Source organism: Alosa sapidissima, chromosome 5, assembly GCF_018492685.1.
Source record: "Alosa sapidissima isolate fAloSap1 chromosome 5, fAloSap1.pri, whole genome shotgun sequence".
Taxonomy (NCBI): domain Eukaryota; kingdom Metazoa; phylum Chordata; class Actinopteri; order Clupeiformes; family Clupeidae; genus Alosa; species Alosa sapidissima.
In genome coordinates, this window is record NC_055961.1 from 1,244,563 (window position 1) to 1,268,382 (window position 23,820).

At 45.0% G+C, this 23,820-nt stretch overlaps 1 protein-coding gene and 1 long non-coding RNA gene across 5 annotated transcripts in view; one reads left to right on the forward strand and one right to left on the reverse strand.

Annotated features, from left to right (window-relative positions):
* The window catches only part of nectin3b (nectin cell adhesion molecule 3b), a 106,681-nt gene that overhangs the window by 58,146 nt on the left and 24,715 nt on the right, over positions 1–23,820 (forward strand). The window contains exons 4-7 of one of the 4 annotated variants that reach the window (XR_006032013.1): positions 4,725–4,842; positions 6,095–6,246; positions 15,278–18,035; positions 18,114–18,435. Coding sequence is in view for 3 of the 4 variants with exons in the window: in XM_042093293.1 (XP_041949227.1) it covers positions 4,725–4,842; positions 6,095–6,246; positions 15,278–16,026 (1,019 nt within the window). In the remaining variant the exon portion in view is untranslated. Of the gene's footprint in view, positions 1–4,724; positions 4,843–6,094; positions 6,247–15,277; positions 18,439–23,820 lie in introns of those variants that run through there. The other 3 variants (XM_042093294.1, XM_042093293.1, XM_042093295.1) reach the window with 3 other exon arrangements.
* On the reverse strand, positions 351–17,787 carry LOC121709706. The gene is made up of 3 exons (XR_006032014.1): positions 17,777–17,787; positions 1,418–1,426; positions 351–418 (listed from the first exon to the last, which is right to left on the reverse strand). It is a non-coding gene; the product is annotated as an uncharacterized LOC121709706 (long non-coding RNA).

The following is a 23,820-nucleotide window of genomic DNA, read 5'->3' on the forward strand; positions in this document are numbered from 1 at the left end:
TCCAAGAATCAGAATTATGAATTTTATAATGCAGGTTTTTAACGCTGCATGGTCATTGTGTATCTGACCTAGCAACAGTAACAGCAGCATGCGGGACTTGACAAAGGGTGAACGGCCGAGATATTTGCGTATCAATGGATTAATGCGGACGCACATTATTCTACGGATAACTCTGAAGAAGATAAAACATCAGTCTGTCTTGCTTGTACTAATATTAAAAGGTATCAATTATGCCCCAGTGACTGTAATTATTATAAAGATATGAACTTAATATGAATTACAAAATATGTGAATTTATTGAAACATATGACATGATGTCATCTTTTTAGGCGGTGGCTGTGTGTTTTTTGGACAGTTCTACAGAAGGTTATACTGCGTTGTGAATTACCCCAGCCAAAGCATTTCTTCATTTAAAGCGCTTTCAGACATACGTGTAAGACCGGAGGTTCTGCGGATGTTGAACGGTGGGGCCGTATATCTGAACGACATAACCAGTCATATGGAAGTCTGAATTTAGCCGGTTGTTCTACTCCTCCCCCCCTAGTATTTCTGTACATTATGTAAATATGCTGTGTCTGAACGAAGCGTAGAACATGCGGTTAAAATTCACACCTAGTGAGAGGGCGTGTCGGTGACGTTTCTTTCGTGCGTCCATGTGGTTAGATCTGACTAAAATGACTTAAGTGTTATGATACAGTGGCATAGTGCTATCCAGAAAATCTCCGACCTGGAAAGATGCAGACATTACATTACATTACATTACATTACATTACATTTGGCTGACGCTTTTTAACCAAGCAGACATCACAGAGCTACTGTCCATGAGGGCATACAACATTTTGATAGAACACATGAACGGAACGGCAAGAGACTCGTTGTAGCCTACAACTGCATGGCAAGGCCAAACAAATTCAAAAGACTGAATCATCATAAGCAGAAGGCGCTGAAAAGGCAGTAGCCTATAGCGACGTCGTTGACAACAATAACAGGAGTATTTAATAAATTGTTAGCCAAAACGGTCGGTTTTCTGTTCATTGATAGCCTTCTCATGACCTCACTGCTAAGTTCGCTGATATTTGTTGAGCATAAATATGCCTAGAGAAAATGAAAACATAGAAAAACCCAACTTTGTGTCAAGCTCCTTACGTAAATGCAATAGACACATGGGGAGAGGATGCTTTTGGAAAAAATAAACCATGAAAAAACGAACCACTTCACTGTTATGTTAGTATTTTGTTTGTTGCTTAAAAACTTATATGATGGCCTTGAAGTCTTGAGTTAGCCTACTGAATTGGCTGGTACCATAAAGTTCATGCATGCTCTCTCTCTCCAACGCAAACCAGATTTGGGGTTCCATAGCCAAGTAATTCTGCTACATAACGTTGAAAACGGATAAATGTGTTTATTCAAAGCACACATACAAATACTGTAGGTCAATTTCAAGTGTGCACTTACGTGACTACTTCAAGTATTAGCCTACGCACAATAGATTTTTCTTCTTTAGCATTATGTAGGCTAAAGAAGAAAACAAACTGTGACAGGCAGCGGCCGCATATATTCTGCGTCATATCCCGCATCTTGTGAACTCTACAAGCCCCCACCCCTCACTCGACAACCACACGGAGATTCTGTAATGTGCGTGTATGTCGTTCACACATAGGTCTATATAAGGTCAGTATAAGGTCCGCAGGTTAGCATCATATCTGAATCATCCGAAGGGTAGGACCTCCGTTTGACAAACCTCCGCATATACTCCAGAGGTTATATCTGAAAGCGCTTTTAGCTACAAATAAAAGTAGGCCTACTTTGATTTTTTTGTAATCCTCCTTACTATTTACCTTTGCCTCTACTTATCCTTTTTAGTAATCATATCAAGATCAGTGTGGTTTTGGTCTTACTTACCTTAGTTGCCCTCAATTTAAAAAAAAAAATAGTTGCGACCTAAATTGCCTGATTTCGCGGCAACCTTTCTAAAAAATTGCGATGGAAGTTGCGGTGTTTTTAGGCGTTTGTTGCGAAGAAATTGTGGGAAGTGAAAAATGCAAAAGTAGTTGTGATTGTTTTTTACAAAGGTTGCCACGAAATCAGGTATTTTAGGTCTCAACAGTCTCAAAAAATCCCCGCGAAATCCTGGAGGGAAATGACTAGAGGGTGTAGGATTAAGCTGAGAGAATTTCAGATCTGTACAACTCACAATGGGTTCTGTTCTTAGATCTTTGCGATTCAGAATGGGTTCTGTTCTGAGACATGTACAACTCAGAATGGGTTCTGTTCTTAGATCTTTGCGATTCAGAATGGGTTCTGTTCTTAGATCTTTGCGATTCAGAATGGGTTCTGTTCTGAGACATGTACAACTCAGAATGGGTTCTGTTCTTAGATCTTTGCGATTCAGAATGGGTTCTGTTCCGAGACCTGTACAACTCAAAATGGGTTCTGTTCTTTGATCTTTGCGATTCAGAATGGGTTCTGTTCTGAGACATGTACAACTCAGAATGGGTTCTGTTCTGAGACCTGTACAACTCAGAATGGGTTCTGTTCTGAGACCTGTACAACTCTCAATTCTTAAAAACAAAACTGTGTTGTGTTAGAGACAGTAGAACAAGATTGCATTCTGTACCTCCCACAGGATGACTGCATTTCTAGTCTCCCACATGACATGACCATGCGTGAGAGCTGTGTGTGTGTCTGTGTTTTAGAGTGTGTGTAGTGTGTGTGGGTGAGCATTCACGCGTATGTCTGTCTTCGTTGGAAACATCTCTCTCTCTCTCTCTCTCTCTCTCTCTCTCTCTCTCTCTCTCTCTCTCTCTCTCATGTGGTTTAATGGTGTCCTCAGAGTGAGTGTCTTTCATATTAATGTAGATTTTCTGCTGTCAGTAGAAGCGGCGCTGCACGCAACTCTGCCGCTCCGCTCCACTCCACACACACACACACACACACACACACACACACACACACAAACGCTAAATACAAATAAACAAACAGGAAGTGGATGTGGAAATGTTCCAGTGACTCCATTTCCTTGTGTGTCCAAGCAGAGAAATTATGTCATCTGGGAGTGTGCCGGTGCCGAGGGGTGACCTCTGTGTGTGTGTGTGTGTGTGTGTGTGTGTGTGTGTGTGTGTGCACATTTGTGAGAGAGACCCACTGTAAGGTGGGAGCTTGTTGTGTGCTGAGGGGTAACCTGTGTTTGTATGTGTGTGTGAAATGCTGTAAGCTGGGAGCTCGTGTTGTGCTGACTGGTGACCTGAAGCTTTAGCCACCTCACCTCTCTGCCCCCTCCACTATCCCCCTCTTCTCTCCTCCTCCATCTCCTCTCTTTTCTTCTCCTCTTCTCTCATCACATCATCCTCTCTTTTCTTCTCCTCTTCTCTCATCACATCATCCTCTCCTCCTCCATCTCTTCTCTTTTCTTCTCCTCTTCTCTCATCACATCATCCTCTCTTCGTTCATCTCTTCTCTTATCACGTCATCCTCTCTTTTCTTCTCCTCTTCTCTCATCACATCATCCTCTCTTTTCTTCTCCTCTTCTCTCATCACATCATCCTCTCTTTTCTTCTCCTCTTCTCTCATCACATCATCCTCTCTTTTCTTCTCCTCTTCTCTCTTCGTTCATCTCTTCTCTCCTCTATTGTTCTTTCCCTCCTTTCTTCACCTCCTGTTTTCTTTTGCACTTCACCTCTTTTCCCCTCTTCACTTCCTCTTCTCCTCCCCTCCCTCTCTTCCTCCTCTCCTCCCTCTCTTCCTCCTCTCCTCCCTCTCTTCCACTTCCTCTCCTCCCCTCTTCTCTTCTTTCATTTCCTCTTATCTTTTTTCCTTTCCTTGCATCTCCTCTATCCTCCTCTTCCCTGTCCTCTCTCCCCCTCCCCTCCCCTCCCCTCCTCTCTGGTTGGCATGGTGTGTGTGTGTGTGTGTGTGAGTGAATTATTCATGGGGTCCCCTCACTTTTACAGGAAGCAGTGGCCCTGCAGAGACGGGTGACTGGGAGGTCAGCTGCACAGGGGGGGGGGGGGTGTGTGTATGAATCTGTGTGTGTGCGTGTATAAATTTGTGTGTGTGTGTGGGAACGCTCACGCTGTTAAACTAGCCAATTTAGGGAACGCTAACGCTGTTAAACTAGCCAAGTTAGGGAACGCTGTTCAACTAACCAAGTTTGTGTAGCTGTCATGCTTAGGGAATGCTAAATACTTAGGGAACGTTGTGTCACGCTTAGGGAGTGCTAACGCTGTTAAACTAGCCAAGTTAGGGAACGCTGTTAAACTAGCCAAATTTGTGTAGCTGTCATGCTTAGGGAATGCTAAATACTTAGGGAACGCTGTGTTACGCTTAGGGAGCGCTAACGCTGTTAAACTAGCCAAGTTAGGGAACGCTGTTAAACTAGTTAAGTTTGTGTAGCTGTCATACTTAGAGAATGCTAACACTGTTAAACTAGCCAGGTTTGTGTAGCTATCATGCTTAGGGGATGCTGTTAAACTAGCCAAGTTTGTGTAGCTGTCATGCTTGGGCAACGCTGCTAAACTAGCCCGCCAAGTCTTCACAAAATACTCCCACATTCCAGAGACTCCAGGTGCCTTTGGAGGCGTCTCCACTAACCTCTGCTGAGCTGGTCACCCTTTTCCGTGTTTGTCTTTCTAGTTTGTCTCAAGTGTGTAGTGTCCCTGACGTCATGGTTGTGGGGTGTGATTGAGGTTTGTCTCCAGCTTGACCCTGTGTTTGTTTACATTTAGTTGCCCCGGACATCATGGTTCTGGGATACGATGGAGACTGGTTTGTGGGCAGAGAAAACCTCCAGCTGACCTGCCAGGCTAAAGCCAATCCCCCTGCACACCACTTCAGATGGGTCAGGTGAGAAAAGGCCTGGGGGGGGGGGGTTAAAGGCATGATATATATGTGGGTGGATGGACTAAAGTAGCCTGCTGCTGCTGTTACTGCTGCTGTGTGTGTGTTTGCTGCTGCTGCTGCTGCTGCTGCTGCTGGTGTGTGTGTGCTGATGCTGTTGCTGTGTGTGTGTGTGTGTTCATGTGCTGTTGCTGTGTTTGTGTGCTGCTGGTGTGTGTGTGTGTTTGTGTGCTGATGCTGATGCTGTGTGTGTGTTCGTGTGCTGTTGCTGTGTTTGTGTGCTGTGTTCGTGTACTGATGCTGCTGCTGGTGTATGTGTGTTTGTGTGCTGATGCTGTGTGTGTGTGTTCGTGTGTTCATGTGCTGATGTTGCTGCTGGTGTGTGTGTGTGTGTTCGTGTGCTGATGTTGTGTTCATGTGCTGATGTTGCTGCTGGTGTGTGTGTTCGTATGCTGATGTTGCTGCTGGTGTGTGTGTGTGTGTGTGTTCATGTGCTGATGTTGCTGCTGGTGTGTGTGTGTTTGTATGCTGATGTTGCTGCTGGTGTGTGTGTTCGTGTGCTGATGCTGTGTTCATGTGCTGATGTTGTTGCTGCTGGTGTGTGTGTGTGTGTGTGTGTGTGTGTTCGTATGCTGATGTTGCTGCTGCTGGTGTGTGTGTGTGTGTGTGTGTGTGTTCGTATGCTGATGCTGTGTTCATGTGCTGATGTTGCTGCTGCTGGTGTGTGTGTGTGTGTGTGTGTGTGTTCGTATGCTGATGTTGTGTTCGTGTGCTGCTGGTGTGTGTGTGTGTGTGTGTGTGTGTGTTCGTATGCTGATGTTGCTGCTGGTGTGTGTGTGTGTGTGTGTGTGTGTGTTCGTATGCTGATGTTGCTGCTGGTGTGTGTGTGTGTTCGTATGCTGATGTGTTCATGTGCTGATGTTGTTGCTGCTGGTGTGTGTGTGTGTGTGTGTGTGTGTGTGTGTGTTCGTATGCTGATGTTGCTGCTGGTGTGTGTGTGTGTGTGTGTGTTCATATGCTGATGTTGTGTTCATGTGCTGATGTTGTTGCTGCTGGTGTGTGTGTGTGTGTGTGTGTGTTCGTATGCTGATGTTGTGTTCGTGTGCTGATGTTGTTGCTGCTGGTGTGTGTGTGTGTGTGTGTGTGTGTGTGTGTTCGTATGCTGATGCTGTGTTCATGTGCTGCTGGTGTGTGTGTGTGTGTGTGTGTGTGTGTGTGTGTGTGTGTGTGTGTGTGTGTGTGTTCGTGTGCTGCTCAGGCTGGACGGGGAGATGCCCGAGGGTGTGGAGATGGTCAACGACTCACTGGTGTTCCGCCGACCACTGCAGCGCAACGACTCAGGCGTGTACCGCTGCGAGGTGGGGAACAACATCGGGTTCCGCAGCCGAGACCTCCGCATCCGCGTCCACGGTGAGTGACACAAAGAACGCCACATCCTTCACACTCCCCAGGTCTGCTAGTTATGCGATTACACCACATCCTTCACACTCCCCAGGTCTGCTAGTTATGCGATTACACCACATCCTTCACACTCCCCAGGTCTGCTAGTTATGCGATTACACCACATCACACACACACACTCCCCAGGTCTGCTAGTTATGCGATTACACCACATCACACACACACACTCCCCAGGTCTGCTAGTTATGCGATTACACCACATCACACACACACACTCCCCAGGTCTGCTAGTTTTGCGATTACACCATCACACACACACACTCCCCAGGTCTGCTAGTTATGCGATTACACCACATCCTTCACACTCCCCAGGTCTGCTAGTTTTGCGATTACACCACATCCTTCACACTCCCCAGGTCTGCTAGTTATGCGATTACACCACATCACACACACACACTCCCCAGGTCTGCTAGTTTTGCGATTACACCACATCCTTCACACTCCCCAGGTCTGCTAGTTATGTGATTACACCACATTACACACACTCAGTACAGTTTTATGACAGTATTAGGCCTCTTTAATTTTTTAGCTTAAAGTACAACTTTGATGTGGAGTATCTATCTGTGTAATGGTGTGTGTGTCTGCATCCATCGTATTTATATTCTTTATATTCTTCTCATTTCACCGTGGTTCTTGCACACACAGTTCTCCTCAACTGAGTTTGCCCACATATTCATCCCAGTGGCCCTGAGTTTGCCCACATTCATCCCAGCGGCCCTGATTATACCACCCCACAAAACAGATGTACTACATACAACTCTTATATATTTTTTTAAGTTTGAAGCAAGCAGTTGTAAGTTGCAAGTTGAAAATATTGTCTGTCAAACGCATGTCTGGCTTCAGGCTCAACATGCTGCTAATCTTGCTTTGTAGTAAACCCCATGGTAAGATTGACATATCTATATCATTATATGAGCTGTTAATGCTTCAGCCGGGGTCTGGTGTAAACGCCTGCTGTGCTGCCGTATAGGCCCCAGCTGCGTGTATAGTTTTCATGGCGTATTATTCAGCATCACCGGGCGGCGCAGTAAGGCTGATGAGTGGAGTGGACAGGAGGGATGTCCTTTAGGAGAGAGGGATGTCCTTTAGGAGGGAGGGATGTCCTTTAGGAGGGAGGGATGTGCTTTAGGGCTGTCACTTTTGTGAAAAAATCCTGTTCGATTTTAGCCTGGCGGGCCATCCTATATCATTGAAATGTATAGTCTGGAATTCACCTCGCTTAATCCAAGGGGCGGGCAGAGAATTGTCTTTCAAACTGCCTAGGCATGCAATTCGCCTTAATTCACCCGGCGGCCAGAATGAGGCTAAAGGGTACACTTGCCATTACACCTCAGTCCAGCAGATGGTGGTGGTAATGCACTCTGTTTGCAAACTGCTGAAAAAAGCTCACCGATTAAAGAAGAAGGGTTCACTGGCCTGTTCTTCTTCAGTGAATTGTTTTTTAGCAGTTTGCAAACGGAGTGCATTACCACCACCATCTGCTGGACTGAGGTGTAATGACAAGTGTACCCCTCAGACTCGTAATGGCCGCCGGGTGAATAAGGCGAATAGGCCAGCGCTACGACCATATCCATATCCGGTCGGCAAAACGGCAAAGGAATGACTTTTAGTGCATTGTGTTGCTCAATTTTCAAAAAAAAAAAAAAGTCCAACTCCTCCAAAGTTTGACGCCAACGCCGATTCAAACAACCGCTCTTCGTTCGCCATAGCCACCTTCCTTGTTGTTCACCGTCGCAGGACTGTCGTTATCCTGTTAAGCCCGCCTTAAGACTCTCTAACAAAATAGAGCGCTGTGATTGGATGACGTCCATGGCGTCAGCCAATAGAAATCCCTATGGTTTGATACTAGACGTACAGGCTGAGCAAATTAATTTGCCGCCGCTAGGGTGCGTCTAGATTTCTAGGCTAGTTCAATTTTTGAGACATAAGTGTTCATTGAATCGATTGTAAAATAGATTTTTCATGTCTAAAGACATTTCCATTTTCAACGCCAAATATAGGCCAATCCACAAAAAAGTAACGGGCATTAGGACGAACGTAAAAAGGGCGCTTGTAGACGCAAGCCAGCAATATTTCTGATTTATTGGCGTGAAGTTTCGTGCACAATGACAAACAGGAGTGCTACATTCTCGAAAAACAATAAGCCGAGTATACTGCCATTACATCAGTGACAAACATTACTGCAGGCTTCAACGTAGCTGTGTTTACGATTAGAAATCTCAAACAAATTTCGCCTACATAGAACTCAATTGCACACTTTGCGTAGCCTACCGCTTTGTTCTTCTCCATAGTTTGATATACCAAAAATCCGGAGTACTTCCACATCGAACTCCTCAAGTTATTAGGGCCTATCACTCGTCTCTTTCGTGTTGCACAGGTTGATCGCGTTGTCCTCCATTTTTTGGCAAAACACTAGCAGCACAGCAGCTGATTGAAACGGCTGTTTCCGGTGCGTAAAATTGGTGGGAATTTTCTTTTTAGCTTTCGCAATGCTTACTGCACTTCGGAATTCTTTTATATTCTTATATTCTTGTTTGTGTTTAATTTGTTTAAAATTAATAGTGTACATATTTGGTTAAAATCGATCCCCTGTTGTAGTTTTCGAAACTTGTGTTGTTTGGTCCAATAGATTGTGCAATCGATTTTCGAACGTAAAGTGACAGCCCTAGTGTGTATGCATGTGTGCATGGATGCTTTTGTGTTCTTTTGCCTCTAACGCAGCAATGAGAGGATGAGGGGGGGGTTGTGCGTGCGATGGAGTAGGGAGGAGGAGGAGCAACCTTGACTGGGAGATGATGATGTCCTAGATTCATGAAACATTCACTGCCTCTCTTCCACGACCATTCATTATTTATTTCTGCGTTTGTGTCCCACCACCCCCTGAGAGAAAAGTTTGGTGTGTGTGTGTTTCCTGCATGCTTGCATCCTGTGTGTGTGGTGTGTTTGCTTAATGTCACATTTCCATTCCCACTCTCTTCCTGTGCATTGGAGAGAAGCATCGTAGCATGGTGAACTGTGTGGGTGGGTGTGTGTTAAGGAATGTAAATTGTGAGTGACTGAAATCATGTTGTTCCTCTCTTATAATGTATGCTGTCATCTGCCCTGCATGTTAAACTCACACACAGATATATACACACATACACACACACACACACACACACACTTACCAATTACACCTGCTCAGCTTTGAGGTCACCTGTGTAGCTGATTTGTGCCTGTGGGAGCAAGGACACAAGCATACATGCGCAAACACACACACACACACACACACACACACACACTGCAGAGTCAGTACAACCCCCCCCCCCCCCCTGCTCTCATGTGTAGTGAGACACAGAGTGATGGGGTGATGGTGATACTGAAGGAGAGTAACTGGGAGAGGGAGGGAGGGAGGGAGGGAGAGAAGGCATGTCTGTGACCTTCAGTCGATCGCTCCTCTCTAACCCCCACCCCACGCCTCCTCCTCTGTCTGTTTGCACGCACGCACTCGCTCTCTCTCTCTCTCTCTCTTGCTCTCTCCCTCGCTCCCTCGTTCAGACAGTGTGTTTGGCCTGAGATGAATCGTTTGCTGATAAATTGGGGGAAAGCATGTGAGCATATGCTTTCATTAAGGCAGCCGCCACCCACAGAGCTAGGAGGTGCGTGCGTGTGTGTGCGTGCGTGTGTGTGTGCGTGTGTGTGTGCGATCGAGTGAAAACCATGAGCGTTGACCACACACAAATGCACACGTCTGGCTTATGGATTATGACTTTGATACAATACCTGTCATAAATATATTGATACTCAATACTGAAACGATACCACGGCGAAATCCTACAATATCTGGAAAAGAAAGGACACATACCTTCTCCAAGTGTATTGAGTCATTTGTGTTGATTTTGGTGCACTTTTGTAGTGTGCAGGTCAATTCTTGGTTCTAAACTTTTAAACTTCCTACATAATTATGATTTTTATAGTCAGTAAGATAGTAGTTTGTGTGTGATTAAGTCCTTAATTGTTTGTTATAGTTCATTTACATTGTGTTGCGTTTTGGCAATAAAGTACCTTTTATATAGTCTAAGTAGGCTAGATCAAGGTCAGAAATTACTGCATGCAAATCACTGAATGCTGTATGCAGAAGGGCCTAATCTTTATGCCATCTGATATAGGCTACTCTATGCCTTCTCGTATTTTATGAGATTTCTTTGACAGTTGCAAAGGGAAAAAAGTGAAAATGGTCTTCTTTGCTCCCAGTGTACAAGTACAACATTTCAACCACTCAGGTCAGATAGGCCTACACCATTACCTGTTGCAATATATTTTTGTGCATTCCTACATTACGTCTATTTCTTACAAATTGCAGTCTACATGCCATCACAAACATTACCAGTAGTACTGACCGAATATTAAACAGATCATTTGCACGTGGTAATGTTATACTAGTGTGAACATTGCACTTTCAACACGTTAGCACACTATGAAGGATGAAGATGAAGGAAGGTTTGCTTTATCCCAGAAAACTACACTCGTTTCACTTAGGCTATAAGCCTAGACTAAAACTGAAGAGATGAACTTGGCACTAATCATGTAGTAGTGTTTTCTATAGCCTATTCGTTAACCTGTTGTTCTTTGAACTCTTTGAAAATGTTGGGTTATGTCTGCGATGTGCTTAGCCAAGTTCTATGCCTAGCCTACTTGCTTTTGAATGACTTTGAAACATATTTTACAAACGGGCCACTGTGTACCTGTTGGCTTGCCTTTACTATCCGTGATGTATACGAAATAGTTCCAGATTTCACTTCGACCTTTTGTATTATCCACAAGCCGAGGACTGTCGGCAACTTGTGTTGACGTTGACTGCGCACTCACTCACTCAGAGCTGCCTGCTTGACACGCCCACTTGCCTTGACGCGAGCATGGAGAGTGGGAGCAGTCCACATGGACACAGAACGTTATTATTTTAATAAAGTATCGATTCTAAAAACCTCGGAAATCGTATCGTTTTTTTTGCGTGAAGGCTTTGTGATACCGTTCTAGTATTGGTACACCGTGCTACTAACACATATACACTCACATAGATACATACATACATACATACATACATACATACATACATACATACACACTCTCACATCCACACACATACTCACATACATACATACATACATACATACACATATACACTCACATAGATACATACATACATACATACATACATACATACATACATACATACATGCATGCATACACACTCTCACATGCACACACATACTCACATACATACATACATACATACATACATACATACATACATACATACATGCATGCATACACACTCTCACATGCACACACATACTCACATACATACATACATACATACATACATACATACATACATACATACATACATGCATGCATACACACTCTCACATGCACACACATACTCACATACATACATACATACATACATACATACATACATACATACATACATACATACATGCATGCATACACACTCTCACATGCACACACATACTCACATACATACATACATACATACATACATACATACATACATATACACTTACACGCTCACACACACATACATACATACATACATACATACATACATACATGCATGCATGCATACACACTCTCACATGCACACACATACTCACATACATACATACATACATACATACATATACACTTACACGCTCACACACACATACATACATACATACATACATACATACATGCATGCATGCATACACACTCTCACATGCACACACATACATACATACATACATACATACATACATACATACATACATACATACATACATACATACATACATACATACATACATACATATACACTTACACGCACACACATACACTCACACACACATACATACACACTCACATACATACATACATACACACTTACACGCACACACATACACTCACACACACATACATACATACACACTCACGCACACACATACATACATACATACATACACACTTACACGCACACACATACACTCACACACACATACATACATACACACTCACGCACGCACACACATACATACATACATACATACAACCTATACATACATACATACACACACACTCATACTCACACGCACATACATACATACATACATACATACATACATACACACACACATACATACGTACATACATACACAATACATACACATACAATACATACAAACACACACACACACACACACACACACACATACATACATACATACATACATACAAAACATACATACGCGCGCACACACATACAGTACATACATACACACACACACACACACACACACACACATTCGCTCACACATATACACACACACACATATTCACACACACACATATTCACACACACACATTCACACACACATTCACACACACACATTCACACACATACACACACACACATACACACACAGACATACACACATTCACACACACACAATACATACATACATACATACATACATACATACATACATACCATACACACGCGCGCACACACATACAGTACATACACACGCGCGCACACACATACAGTACATACATACACACACACACACACACACACACATTCGCTCACACACATATTCACACACACACATTCACACACACACACACATTCACATACATACATACATACATACATACATACATACATACATACATACACACACATACACATACACACACACACATACAATACATACATACATACGCGCGCACACACATACAGTACATACATACACACACATACACACACACACACACACACACATTCACACATACACACACAGACATACACACATTCACACACACACAATACATACATACATACACACACACACACACACACACACACACACACACACACACACACAATACATACACACATACACACATACACACATACACACGCGCGCACACACATACAGTACATACATACATACATACTCACACATACACACACACACATACAATACATACATACATACATACATACATACATACATACTCACACATACACACACACACACACACACATACAATACATACATACATACGCGCGCACACACATACAGTACATACATACACACACACACACACACATTCGCTCACACATATACACACACACACATATTCACACACACACATTCACACACACACACATTCACACACACACACACACACACATTCACACACACACACATACACACACACACATACACACACAGACATACACACATTCACACACACACATACACACATTCACACATACATACATACATACATACATACATACATACATACACACACACTCACATACATACATACATACATACATACATACACATTCACACACACACATACACACACACACATTCACACACACACATACACACATTCACACACACATACATACATACACACACATACATACATACATACATACATACATACATACATACATACATACATGCATGCGCACATACATGCATGCGCACATACATGCATGCGCACATACATGCATGCGCACATACATACATGCGCACATACATACATGCGCACATACATACATACATGCGCACATACATACATGCGCACATACATACATGCGCACATACATACACACATACTCACTCACATACTCACTCACATACACACATACTCACTCACATACACACATACTCACTCACATACACACATACTCACTCACATACACACATACTCACTCACACACTCACTCACACACACTCACATACACACTCACTCACACACTCACTCACACACACTCACATACATACTCACATACATACTCACTCACACACACTCACATACATACTCACTCACTCGAATATATGCACAGGTATATACTTACACAAGTGTGTATTTGCATACTCTCTCATATTCTCTTGCACTCACACACCTCTGAAATAGTCTCCCTAAAAAGCTGTCTGATTCAGTTGGTCTGTGACTGTCTGAAGGTCCTGACATGACCTGCTGGGTTGTGTCTTCCACGTACGCCTCCGCCTTCAAATGAACCCCCACCTCTGACATCACCTCCCTCCACCCCTTCCCAACCACAACCACACAGCAGACAGTGCAAAACGGCCCAGGAAAACCCCAGGACAGATCTGAATATCACAACACATCTTGACTTCTAAATAACTAGCAGCTGGCGCGACGCTCCAAGGAATACTTTGGCATGTTTTTGTGAAAGAGAGGCTTGTCATTAGCAACACTGCTTTAATTATCAGGAGGGTTTTTCCTTTTTTTTATATATAGAACTTGTTTCAGGCTTCTCAGCGGGCTGTGTTGTGTGAATAATGGCATATGTTTTGGGGAACTATTTCCATCTGGTTATGTTTTGTAATGTTTTCCGATGTCATTCATTATTCATTTGCTGTGTGTTAGCACATGATGTTTGTCCATTTCCCATCGTCTCTTTTTCCCCATCCAGTCCTGTATGTCTACTCTGCAAATCAACCCTGTCCATCAGCTCCATCACCCCATATTCTATACGTCAACCCTGTTCATCAGCTCCATCACCCCATACTCTATACGTCAACCCTGTTCATCAGCTCCATCAGCTCATTTGGGTGTTTTTGTAGTTGTAAAGCAAACCACTAACCCTCATTAGTTTAATATGTTAGTTTGTTAACAGTTGTTCCTTTCTGTTTTTTTTGTGTGTGTGTGTGTGTGTGTGTACTCTATGTATGGAATGATGGATGGATGTGAACCTGGCTAGAACTGGACTTAGCTGCTTTTGACAATCATGTAAAACTAGTTCCCTCTTAGCAATGTGCCGTAGCTGTCATTGACATTCTCTACTTTTCTGTCTGTTTGTCCATCCCTGCTTTCTTCCCCTCTCTTTGTCCCTCCCTCCCTCCCTCCCTCTCTCCATCCCTGCTTCCTTCCTCCTCTTCTCCATTAGATCCCCCCACGACCACCATGTTCCCCACCATCTATGTTCCCGTCCTAAAGTCCAGCAACCACACTACCGCGCCCGGTAACCGGCAGCGGGCGGTCTTTACGTCCCCGACCCTGGCACCGCTGCGGCCGGGCAGCCTGGGCAGCATGGTGGGTGGAGCGGTCGGAGGTGCGCTCTTCCTGCTGCTGCTGCTGGTGCTGGCCGGGCTCTACTATCAGAGGCAGCGCAGCACCTTCCGCGGAGACTACTACACCAAGCAGGGCCTGGGGCCCTCGGACATGCAGAAGGCCCCTCCTCCTGCCCACGAGCTGCGCCAGCTCTACGGCGCCGTGGCCGGGAACGGCGGCCTGGACGTCAAGTCCTCCAGGGACGTCTGCGACAGAGGTGACCGCAGCGGCGGTTTCGTTTGCCGGGACAAGGACCGGGAGGAGTGGGGCGACTACGATAGAGAGCGTGCCCCCAATGGCCGAAGCAGCAGGGCGCTGAGGGCAGAGTTGACCGGGGATCGCCATGACTACCCTGATCACCACAACTACCAGAACCATTACAATCACCATAACCACCATCACCCTGGCCACTATCAGAACTACCATGACGACCAGCGGAACCACCATCACCCCGGGCCTCGTAGGTACCCTCCTCCGTCGATGGTGACCAACGGAACCTCGTATTTCCCTGACGAGGTCTACGACAACGAGTATGTGTCGCACACGGACGGCTCCATGATCTCACGGCGCGAATGGTATGTCTGACTGCATCAGAGGAGTCGGACAGCCGTCACTAAATGATCACACAACATAGAAGCCACCTTTTGGAGTGAAGCTATTGCACTTTTTTTGTTCAGTTTCTCTAGGTCTGCCTTCACTAAGAGACGTTTAGACATGGACGTGTTTCCTTCACTCAGCTCTTCTAGGGATGTAACGGAGCATGTGCAGACGTGGTGTTTAGTCTAGAGACCTCAGCGCTGAGGATCTGAATCTATTACTGGCTAGAATGTATGTGTGTGTGTCTGTTTTCTTTTCTTGGTCACCTGCACAGAAGAGTTTTTGTGTTTCTCGCTTCTTTGTTTTTGTTTTTTGTGCTCGTAGACTTTCAGAAGGCTTTTTTTTTTTTGGTCCACAGATTCTCTGTCCGTGAGCCTTCACTCTCCCTACCCGGAGAGACATTCCGAGCTCCACTCTGCCTTTCAGAGCACAGTCGCCACACAACCCTCTTCATTATCAAGTGAAAGCCCTGGGCCTGAGGAATGCTGGAGGGCTCCTGTAAGCACCTTACTGCGTGCTTTGTCCTGATGCCAGACCGGTCCCTTTGGATCAGAGTTGCCATTGTGTCCCCTCTGAGGCTCCGTAATGGTGGCCTCTGGCACTCTGTCTTAAGAGCATGTGCTGTGGCCACTAGCGACGGAAGAAAGGACATTAGCAGGACACAGGAGTTTAGCTTGTTTGGTTGTTGTTTTTGTTTGTTTGTGGTGGTGTTGGGCTATTTAAAAAGGAACATGTTTAGTCATAGACATTCCCATTATGTTTCCCATACCAAGAGAATCTGGAGGAAGCCCCTCGTACACTTGATAACTGAACGCATAAACTGTTGAAGTGCTGATCTGTCAGTCAGCTCTGGTATGCAATGGTCATGTTGTGTTTGCACTTCTCGTGTTGGAAGAAGTCGTTTACATTGTTAGTCTGGACCACAGGCAGACTTACTCTCCTCCGACGGGATCTGTGAACTGTGCTAGAATTGATCACCACTTTTGTTTGTGCCTTTTTGTCTTGCGTTTCTACGTGTACCAGAACAAACTCGTTTATATATCTGTGTGTCTGTTTCAGGGGATGTAAGTGTGTGTGTTTGTGTGTGTGTGTGTGTGTGTGTGTGTGTGTAGGCAGGCAGGCATGCAGGCTAGTGCCCTTGTCTTTGGTGCTAACCTTCGCGGTATTATGGTGTCAAATGTGTAAAGGTAACTTGCCAGTGCAATAACTTTTATTTATTTTGATTTCTTAGCCAAATTATGTTTCACAGATGACATTACTGTGATTAATTTTTTGTTTTGTTTTTTTATTTCCAAATCATCTTCATGCCTGGGTTGAAAATATGAGAACATAATCTTGAAACATTTGATGGAATCTTGTTTGGGAAGCAGAGTGCCTTCTCCCCTTGATCATGACCTGGACGTGTGTGCAGTCTCCAGATCAAAACCAACTCTGTCCCAGGACTTTTCTCTTCTGCTTTTGGTCTCAGACTGCAATCCTGCTCTCTGATCTCTAGTTCAGACTGCAGTCCTGCTCTCTGATCTCTAGTTCAGACTGCAGTCCTGCTCTCTGATCTCTAGTTCAGACTGCAGTCCTGCTCTCTGATCTCTAGTTCAGACTGCAATCCTGCTCTCTGATCGCTAGTTCAGACTGAATTCTGGGATTGACTTCAGCTTGTTTATGTTTGTTTATGTTTGCTTGACATTTAGCATGACATTTGTGACACCAGAGTTACAAAACAAACAAAAACAAATACCACAAGTAACTTGAGTGAAATTGTGTAATAATAATAATAATAAATAATAATAAAAAATTTTAAAAAAACGTAGAACTGCCAGTGGATGTATGGGCGGTGGGACTGGACTGAGGACTTCGAGGCGGACTGGCTTTAAGCAGCGACCTTCACAGTATCTTGTTTGTTTGTTTCTTTCTTTGGATGTATGTTTGTTTTTCTAAAAGGCAAATGAGCCTGAGAATTGATATGACACATGACAGATCCACTTCACCTGAGCGCCCAGGTGCTTCACCTCACCTGAGCGCCCAGGTGCTTCACCTCACCTGAGCGCCCAGGTGCTTCACCTCACCTGAGCGCCCAGGTGCTTCACCTCACCTGAGCGTCCAGGTGCTCCACCTCACCTGAGGGTCCAGGTGCTTGTCCAGCTCCGCCTCCTGGCCTCTGCAGTTGCAGACCCGCTCTAGAGCAGAGAAATCACAAGACAGTATGATGCTGTATGAATGAGCTACATTTGTTTGAATAAAGCACCTTTTGGAATCGTCTCTCTACTGTGTTTAATGTGGTGAAGATGGAAGTGTGTGTGTGTGTGTGTGTGTGTGTGTGTGTAGGAGAGGCAAGATTAGATGTGTGTGTGGTTGTGGGATGGTTCTGTTTCACAGACACGTGCTCTCTGATGTGTGTGTGATATGTGTGTGTGTGTGTGTGTGTGTTTCTCACTGACTACTTCTTTGCAGGATGCCGCTTCCTCTGCTCTTCTATCACAGAGCGCCACTCTCTCCTGGACTCTGGAGCGCTGTTGTTGAGTGATTAGACTTGTTGTCACTTGTATTTAACTCAACAGTCTCCGCAGGAATCTCCACCAATGGTTTAGACTGTTGACATATTTTATTATGTGGAATAGTCGTATTAGTTCTGTTAATGGCTGTTTTGCTGATTTGTTTTGTTTTGTTGTATTTCTTTTTATACATCTTGCACTTCCTATTCCTTGGCCCATAACATACATGTTTCCTCTGTTCCCTGGGGGCGTGGGGGCGGGGCTACTATAGTAAAAGTGCGTGGGGGCGGGGCTACTATAGTAAAAGTGCGTGGGGGCGGGGCTACTATAGTAAAAGGGCGTGCGTGGGGGCGGGGCTACTATAGTAAAAGTGCGTGGGGGCGGGGCTACTATAGTAAAAGGGCGTGCGTGGGGGCGTGGGGGCGGGGCTACTATAGTAAAAGGGTGTGCGTGGGGGCGGGGCTACTATAGTAAAAGTGCGTGGGGGCGGGGCTACTATAGTAAAAGGGCGTGCGTGGGGGCGGGGCTACTATAGTAAAACTGATCTGCTGCTCTGAAGCCCCGCCCCCACCCCAGGCCATTCCCAGCATCCCCATGGCAACAGACTCTTCTCAGGCGGTTGACTGGGCCGCCTTTTCCCCCAACACTGATATCTGCACACACACACACACGCTCTCTCTCATGCTCGGTCTCACTTGCTCACACACACACACACTCTCTCCCCCCTGAAGCTCTGATGCCTACATGCATTGTGTCTCTCACTTGCTCACCCGCTCTCTCTATCTCTCTCACGCTTTCTCTTCTTCTCCCCATATTCTCTTCTTCCCCATATTCTCTTCTCTTCTTCCCCATATTCTCTTCTTCCCCATATTCTCTTCCCCATATTCTCTCTTCTTCCCATATTCTCTCTTCTTCCCATATTCTCTTCTTCCCCATATTCTCTTCTTCCCCATATTCTCTTCTTCCCCATATTCTCTTCTTCCCCATATTCTCTTCTCCATATTCTCTTCTCTTCCCCATATTCTCTTCTTCTCCCCATATTCTCTTCTCTTCCCCATATTCTCTTCTCTTCCCCATATTCTCTTCTCTTCCCCATATTCTCTTCTCTTCCCCATATTCTCTTCTCTTCCCCATATTCTCTTCTCTTCCCCATATTCTCTTCTTCCCCATATTCTCTTCCCCATATTCTCTTCCCCATATTCTCTCTTCTTCCCATATTCTCTCTTCTTCCCATATTCTCTTCTCCATATTCTCTTCTCTTCTTCCCCATATTCTCTTCTTCCCCATATTCTCTCTTCTTCCCATATTCTCTCTTCTTCCCCATATTCTCTTCCCCATATTCTCTTCTTCCCCATATTCTCTTCTTCCCATATTCTCTCTTCTTCCCATATTCTCTCTTCTTCCCCATATTCTCTTCTCTTCTTCCCCATATTCTCTCTTCTTCCCCATATTCTCTTCTCTTCTTCCCCATATTCTCTCTTCTTCCCATATTCTCTTCTCTTCTCTTCTTCTCCATATTCTCTTCTCTTCCCCATATTCTCTTCTTCCCATATTCTCTCTTCTTCTCCATATTCTCTTCTCTTCCCCATATTCTCTTCTCTTCTCCATATTCTCTTCTCTTCTTCCCCATATTCTCTTCTTCCCCATATTCTCTTCTTCTCTCCATATTCTCTTCTTCTCTCCATATTCTCTTCCATATTTTTCTCATTGGTCTCTCTTTGCTCCATTGCCATCATTTTATTATTTTTTTGTCGTCTCTCTCTCTCTCTCTCTCGTTGTTTGAAAACGAATAGTTATGTGGATGAGCCGTCAGAATAGGTCAGAGAAGATGTGGGAATGTGGTGACCTCTGTGTGTGTGTCACTCCCCCATTTTGAACTGCTCAGGTATTAAATGAGCTCATCAGCACGACTGATGCATCATTACAGCTGTGGGACACTCTCCTCATTCCCCACTCTGAACTTATCTGGTATTTTGACACGAGAGCAAGTGTGTGTGTGTGTGTGTGTGACAGGAGGGAGCAAGTGTGTGCGTGTGTGACAGGAGGGAGCAAGTGTGTGTGTGTGTGTGACAGGAGGGAGCAAGTGTGTGTGTGTGACGGGTGTTTTTCTTCAGATTTGGAGCTGTAGCCGCTCTGCTCCGCTCTGGTTCAAGCTCTTAAATTCCTTCTGTCCTCCGTTTGCCCTTCAGTTGGTCAGTAATATGCAGGTGTCATTAAATGCACATCGTTTTGGTCAGTAATATGCAGGTGTCATTAAATGCACATCGTTTTGGTCAGTAATATGCAGGTGTCATAAATGCACATCGTTTTGGTCAGCGTCTGACTGAGCTCATTATCTTGCTCATGCATGTAGACAAGCCAACTGTTAATCTTAACATGTACCATCTGTGTCACTAAGCACATGCCTATGACATCAGTCCACATGACCAAACTGAACTCTTAAAAAGAATCTGTAATGCTTATGTAATTCATTTGTATTCATTTGAACTACTGCGTTTAATTGTTTAAAAAAAGGATTGTATGAAAAGGATTCATGATATTAGTTGGTTACGGTACACTTTGTAGTGAATGGTTCCTGCTAACGACTGTGCTTAATGAATCCTAAATAAAGACTTGTTGTGTTGGCCAGTGTTGGCTAATTAGGTCTTTATTGAGGATCATGCTGCTAAAGAGATGAAGGAGCTGATGGAGGAGACAAACAATGGAACCTCTTCTGCTCCGAAAACAGACCTGGAGGTGACGGACCACCCAGACTTCTCTGACCCCTCCATGTTTGCCCAGCGCGATCTGTGTCCATCTGCGCCTCACGGGAGGGTGAGGGTCAGGGTGCTTGACCTTTGACCCCAGGTCATCCTTTACGCTGTGTTTATATAATGTCACAGATTCAGAGTTTATCTTTGTGTTTTTATGTCCTTTGGGAGACACATTACAGATAATAGTTGATAGATATTTATGAAGGAGAGCCAATCCTGGACATCCGGTTTCTTGAGAATCAGCTGTTACTCGTTCTTATTCAGAAGCGTAGTGTTCCTACTTGTATCTGTGTATCGGCCCTCGTCACGCTGTCTTAACAGGATATTGTATACGCCCATATACCACCCTCCCCTTGAGCGGTCAGTAGTGTGATGCAGACTGAGTTTCATAGAAATTAGGGGAATGGGGTATTATCAACTAGATCGGCACGTAATTTGGGCATCTTAATTGATGACTGACTTGACTTCCCTGAGCATGTAGCCTCAATGGCAAAATCATGTCGGTTTGGCCTTTACAACACTAGGCAGATCAGACCTTATCTGACACAATAATCCACACAGCTTCTTGTTCAGATCATGGTCATCTCCAAGCTGGACTATCGTAATTCACTATTAGCTGGATTACCTAAAAAACGTTTACTAGCCAGCCGGTTTTTGCAACTTGTAAACCCTGTCACCATCACCTCCGTTTTAGTGAGGGTAAAACAAAATTGCATAACTGTAACAGAATAATTACTGTAGCTGTGCCAGATGACCTAATCAAGGCTAACATCCAGGCTTCCACGCAAAATAGCATTTTATTCGGTTGAGGCAACAAGTGAGTAGTAGGATGACATTTTTCTTAAAGGCTACAGTGAATAGTGGAAAAAATCTATGGGACACATGATCCTGTCAACGCAGTGTTCCATGGAACGCATGATCCTGTCAACGCAGTGTTCTATGGGACATGGTCCTGTCACTGCAGTGTTCTATGGAACACATGATCCTGTCACTGCAGTGTTCTATTGAAAAACATGATCCTGTCAACACATCAGCCCCAAATAGCAGATATCTACTCATAGGACAAACACACAGACGTCCACGGCTCACCAAACAACACAAACACATAGACATCCACAGTTCACACCCATGAACGCTGGTGGGCAGCAAGGCCCTGCTCTGACGCCATCTTGAGCTATTTAATGGCTGACCAATCGGACCCAAGCAGGAACTCTGCACAAATGCAGCACACATACAGACGGCCAGAACGCACTAGAGCCATAACACACTAGGGGGCGTAACACACTAGAGCCATAACACACTAGGGGGCCGTAACACACTAGGGGGCCATAACACACTAGGGCCATAACACACTAGGGCCAGAACACACACACTAGGGGGCCATAACACACTAGGGGGCCGTAACACACTAGGGCTAGAACACACTAGGGCCATAACACACTAGGGGGCCATAACACACTAGGGCCATAACACACTAGGGGGCCATAACACACTAGGGCCATAACACACTAGGGCCAGAACACACACACTAGGGGGCCATAACACACTAGGGCCATAACACACTAGGGGGCCATAACACACTAGGGCCGTAACACACTAGGGGGCCATAACACACTAGGGGGCCATAACACACTAGGGCCATAACACACTAGGGGGCCATAACACACTAGGGGGCCATAACACACTAGGGCCATAACACACTAGGGCTATAACACACTAGGGCCATAACACACTAGGGGGCCATAACACACTAGGGGGCCATAACACACTAGGGCCATAACACACTAGGGCCGTAACACACTAGGGGGCCATAACACACTAGGGGGCGTAACACACTAGGGTCGTAACACACTAGGGGGCCATAACACACTAGGGCCATAACACACTAGGGCTATAACACACTAGGGCCGTAACACACTAGGGCCAGAACACACACACTAGGGGGCCAATAACACACTAGGGCCAGAACACACTAGGGCCATAACAGTGATGTGACAATTTGACACCACAGACAGTAAAGTCTGCAGGATTGCTTGAAACTCTCAGCATCCAGTCCCCCATGTCACCCCATGTCCATATGAATTCTCTTGGCCCCTTCGGACTTGGCATTTAAAGTTTACTGGCATCTCACTGTGCACTCGTGACCCATGTCTCTGTGAGCTGAACTGCCCACTGCTGCATAGTGACTATTCACTATAACTGCCCACTGCTGCATAATGACTTCACTTCTGTTTTCCACAGAACAAACTGTGCATGCATGCACGTGTGTGTGCGCGCGTGTGCGTGTGCTGTAGGCCTCTCACTGTATTAGCTGTATTAGAGTCTCGTGATTCATAGTGGGTGGGGGGTCCATCTGTGGAGAGGGCGACCAGATGGACTAATGACCCTCCTTCCCATCCTTACTCCCCCCCCCCACCTCCACACCCCCTTCATGTCAACCTTCTTCAATATTCTTCACGCTGGGGTAAACGTAATCCTCAATTAATCTCAATCTCCATAAATCTCCATAAATTCTGCCCGCGGCCCCAACTGCCCATACT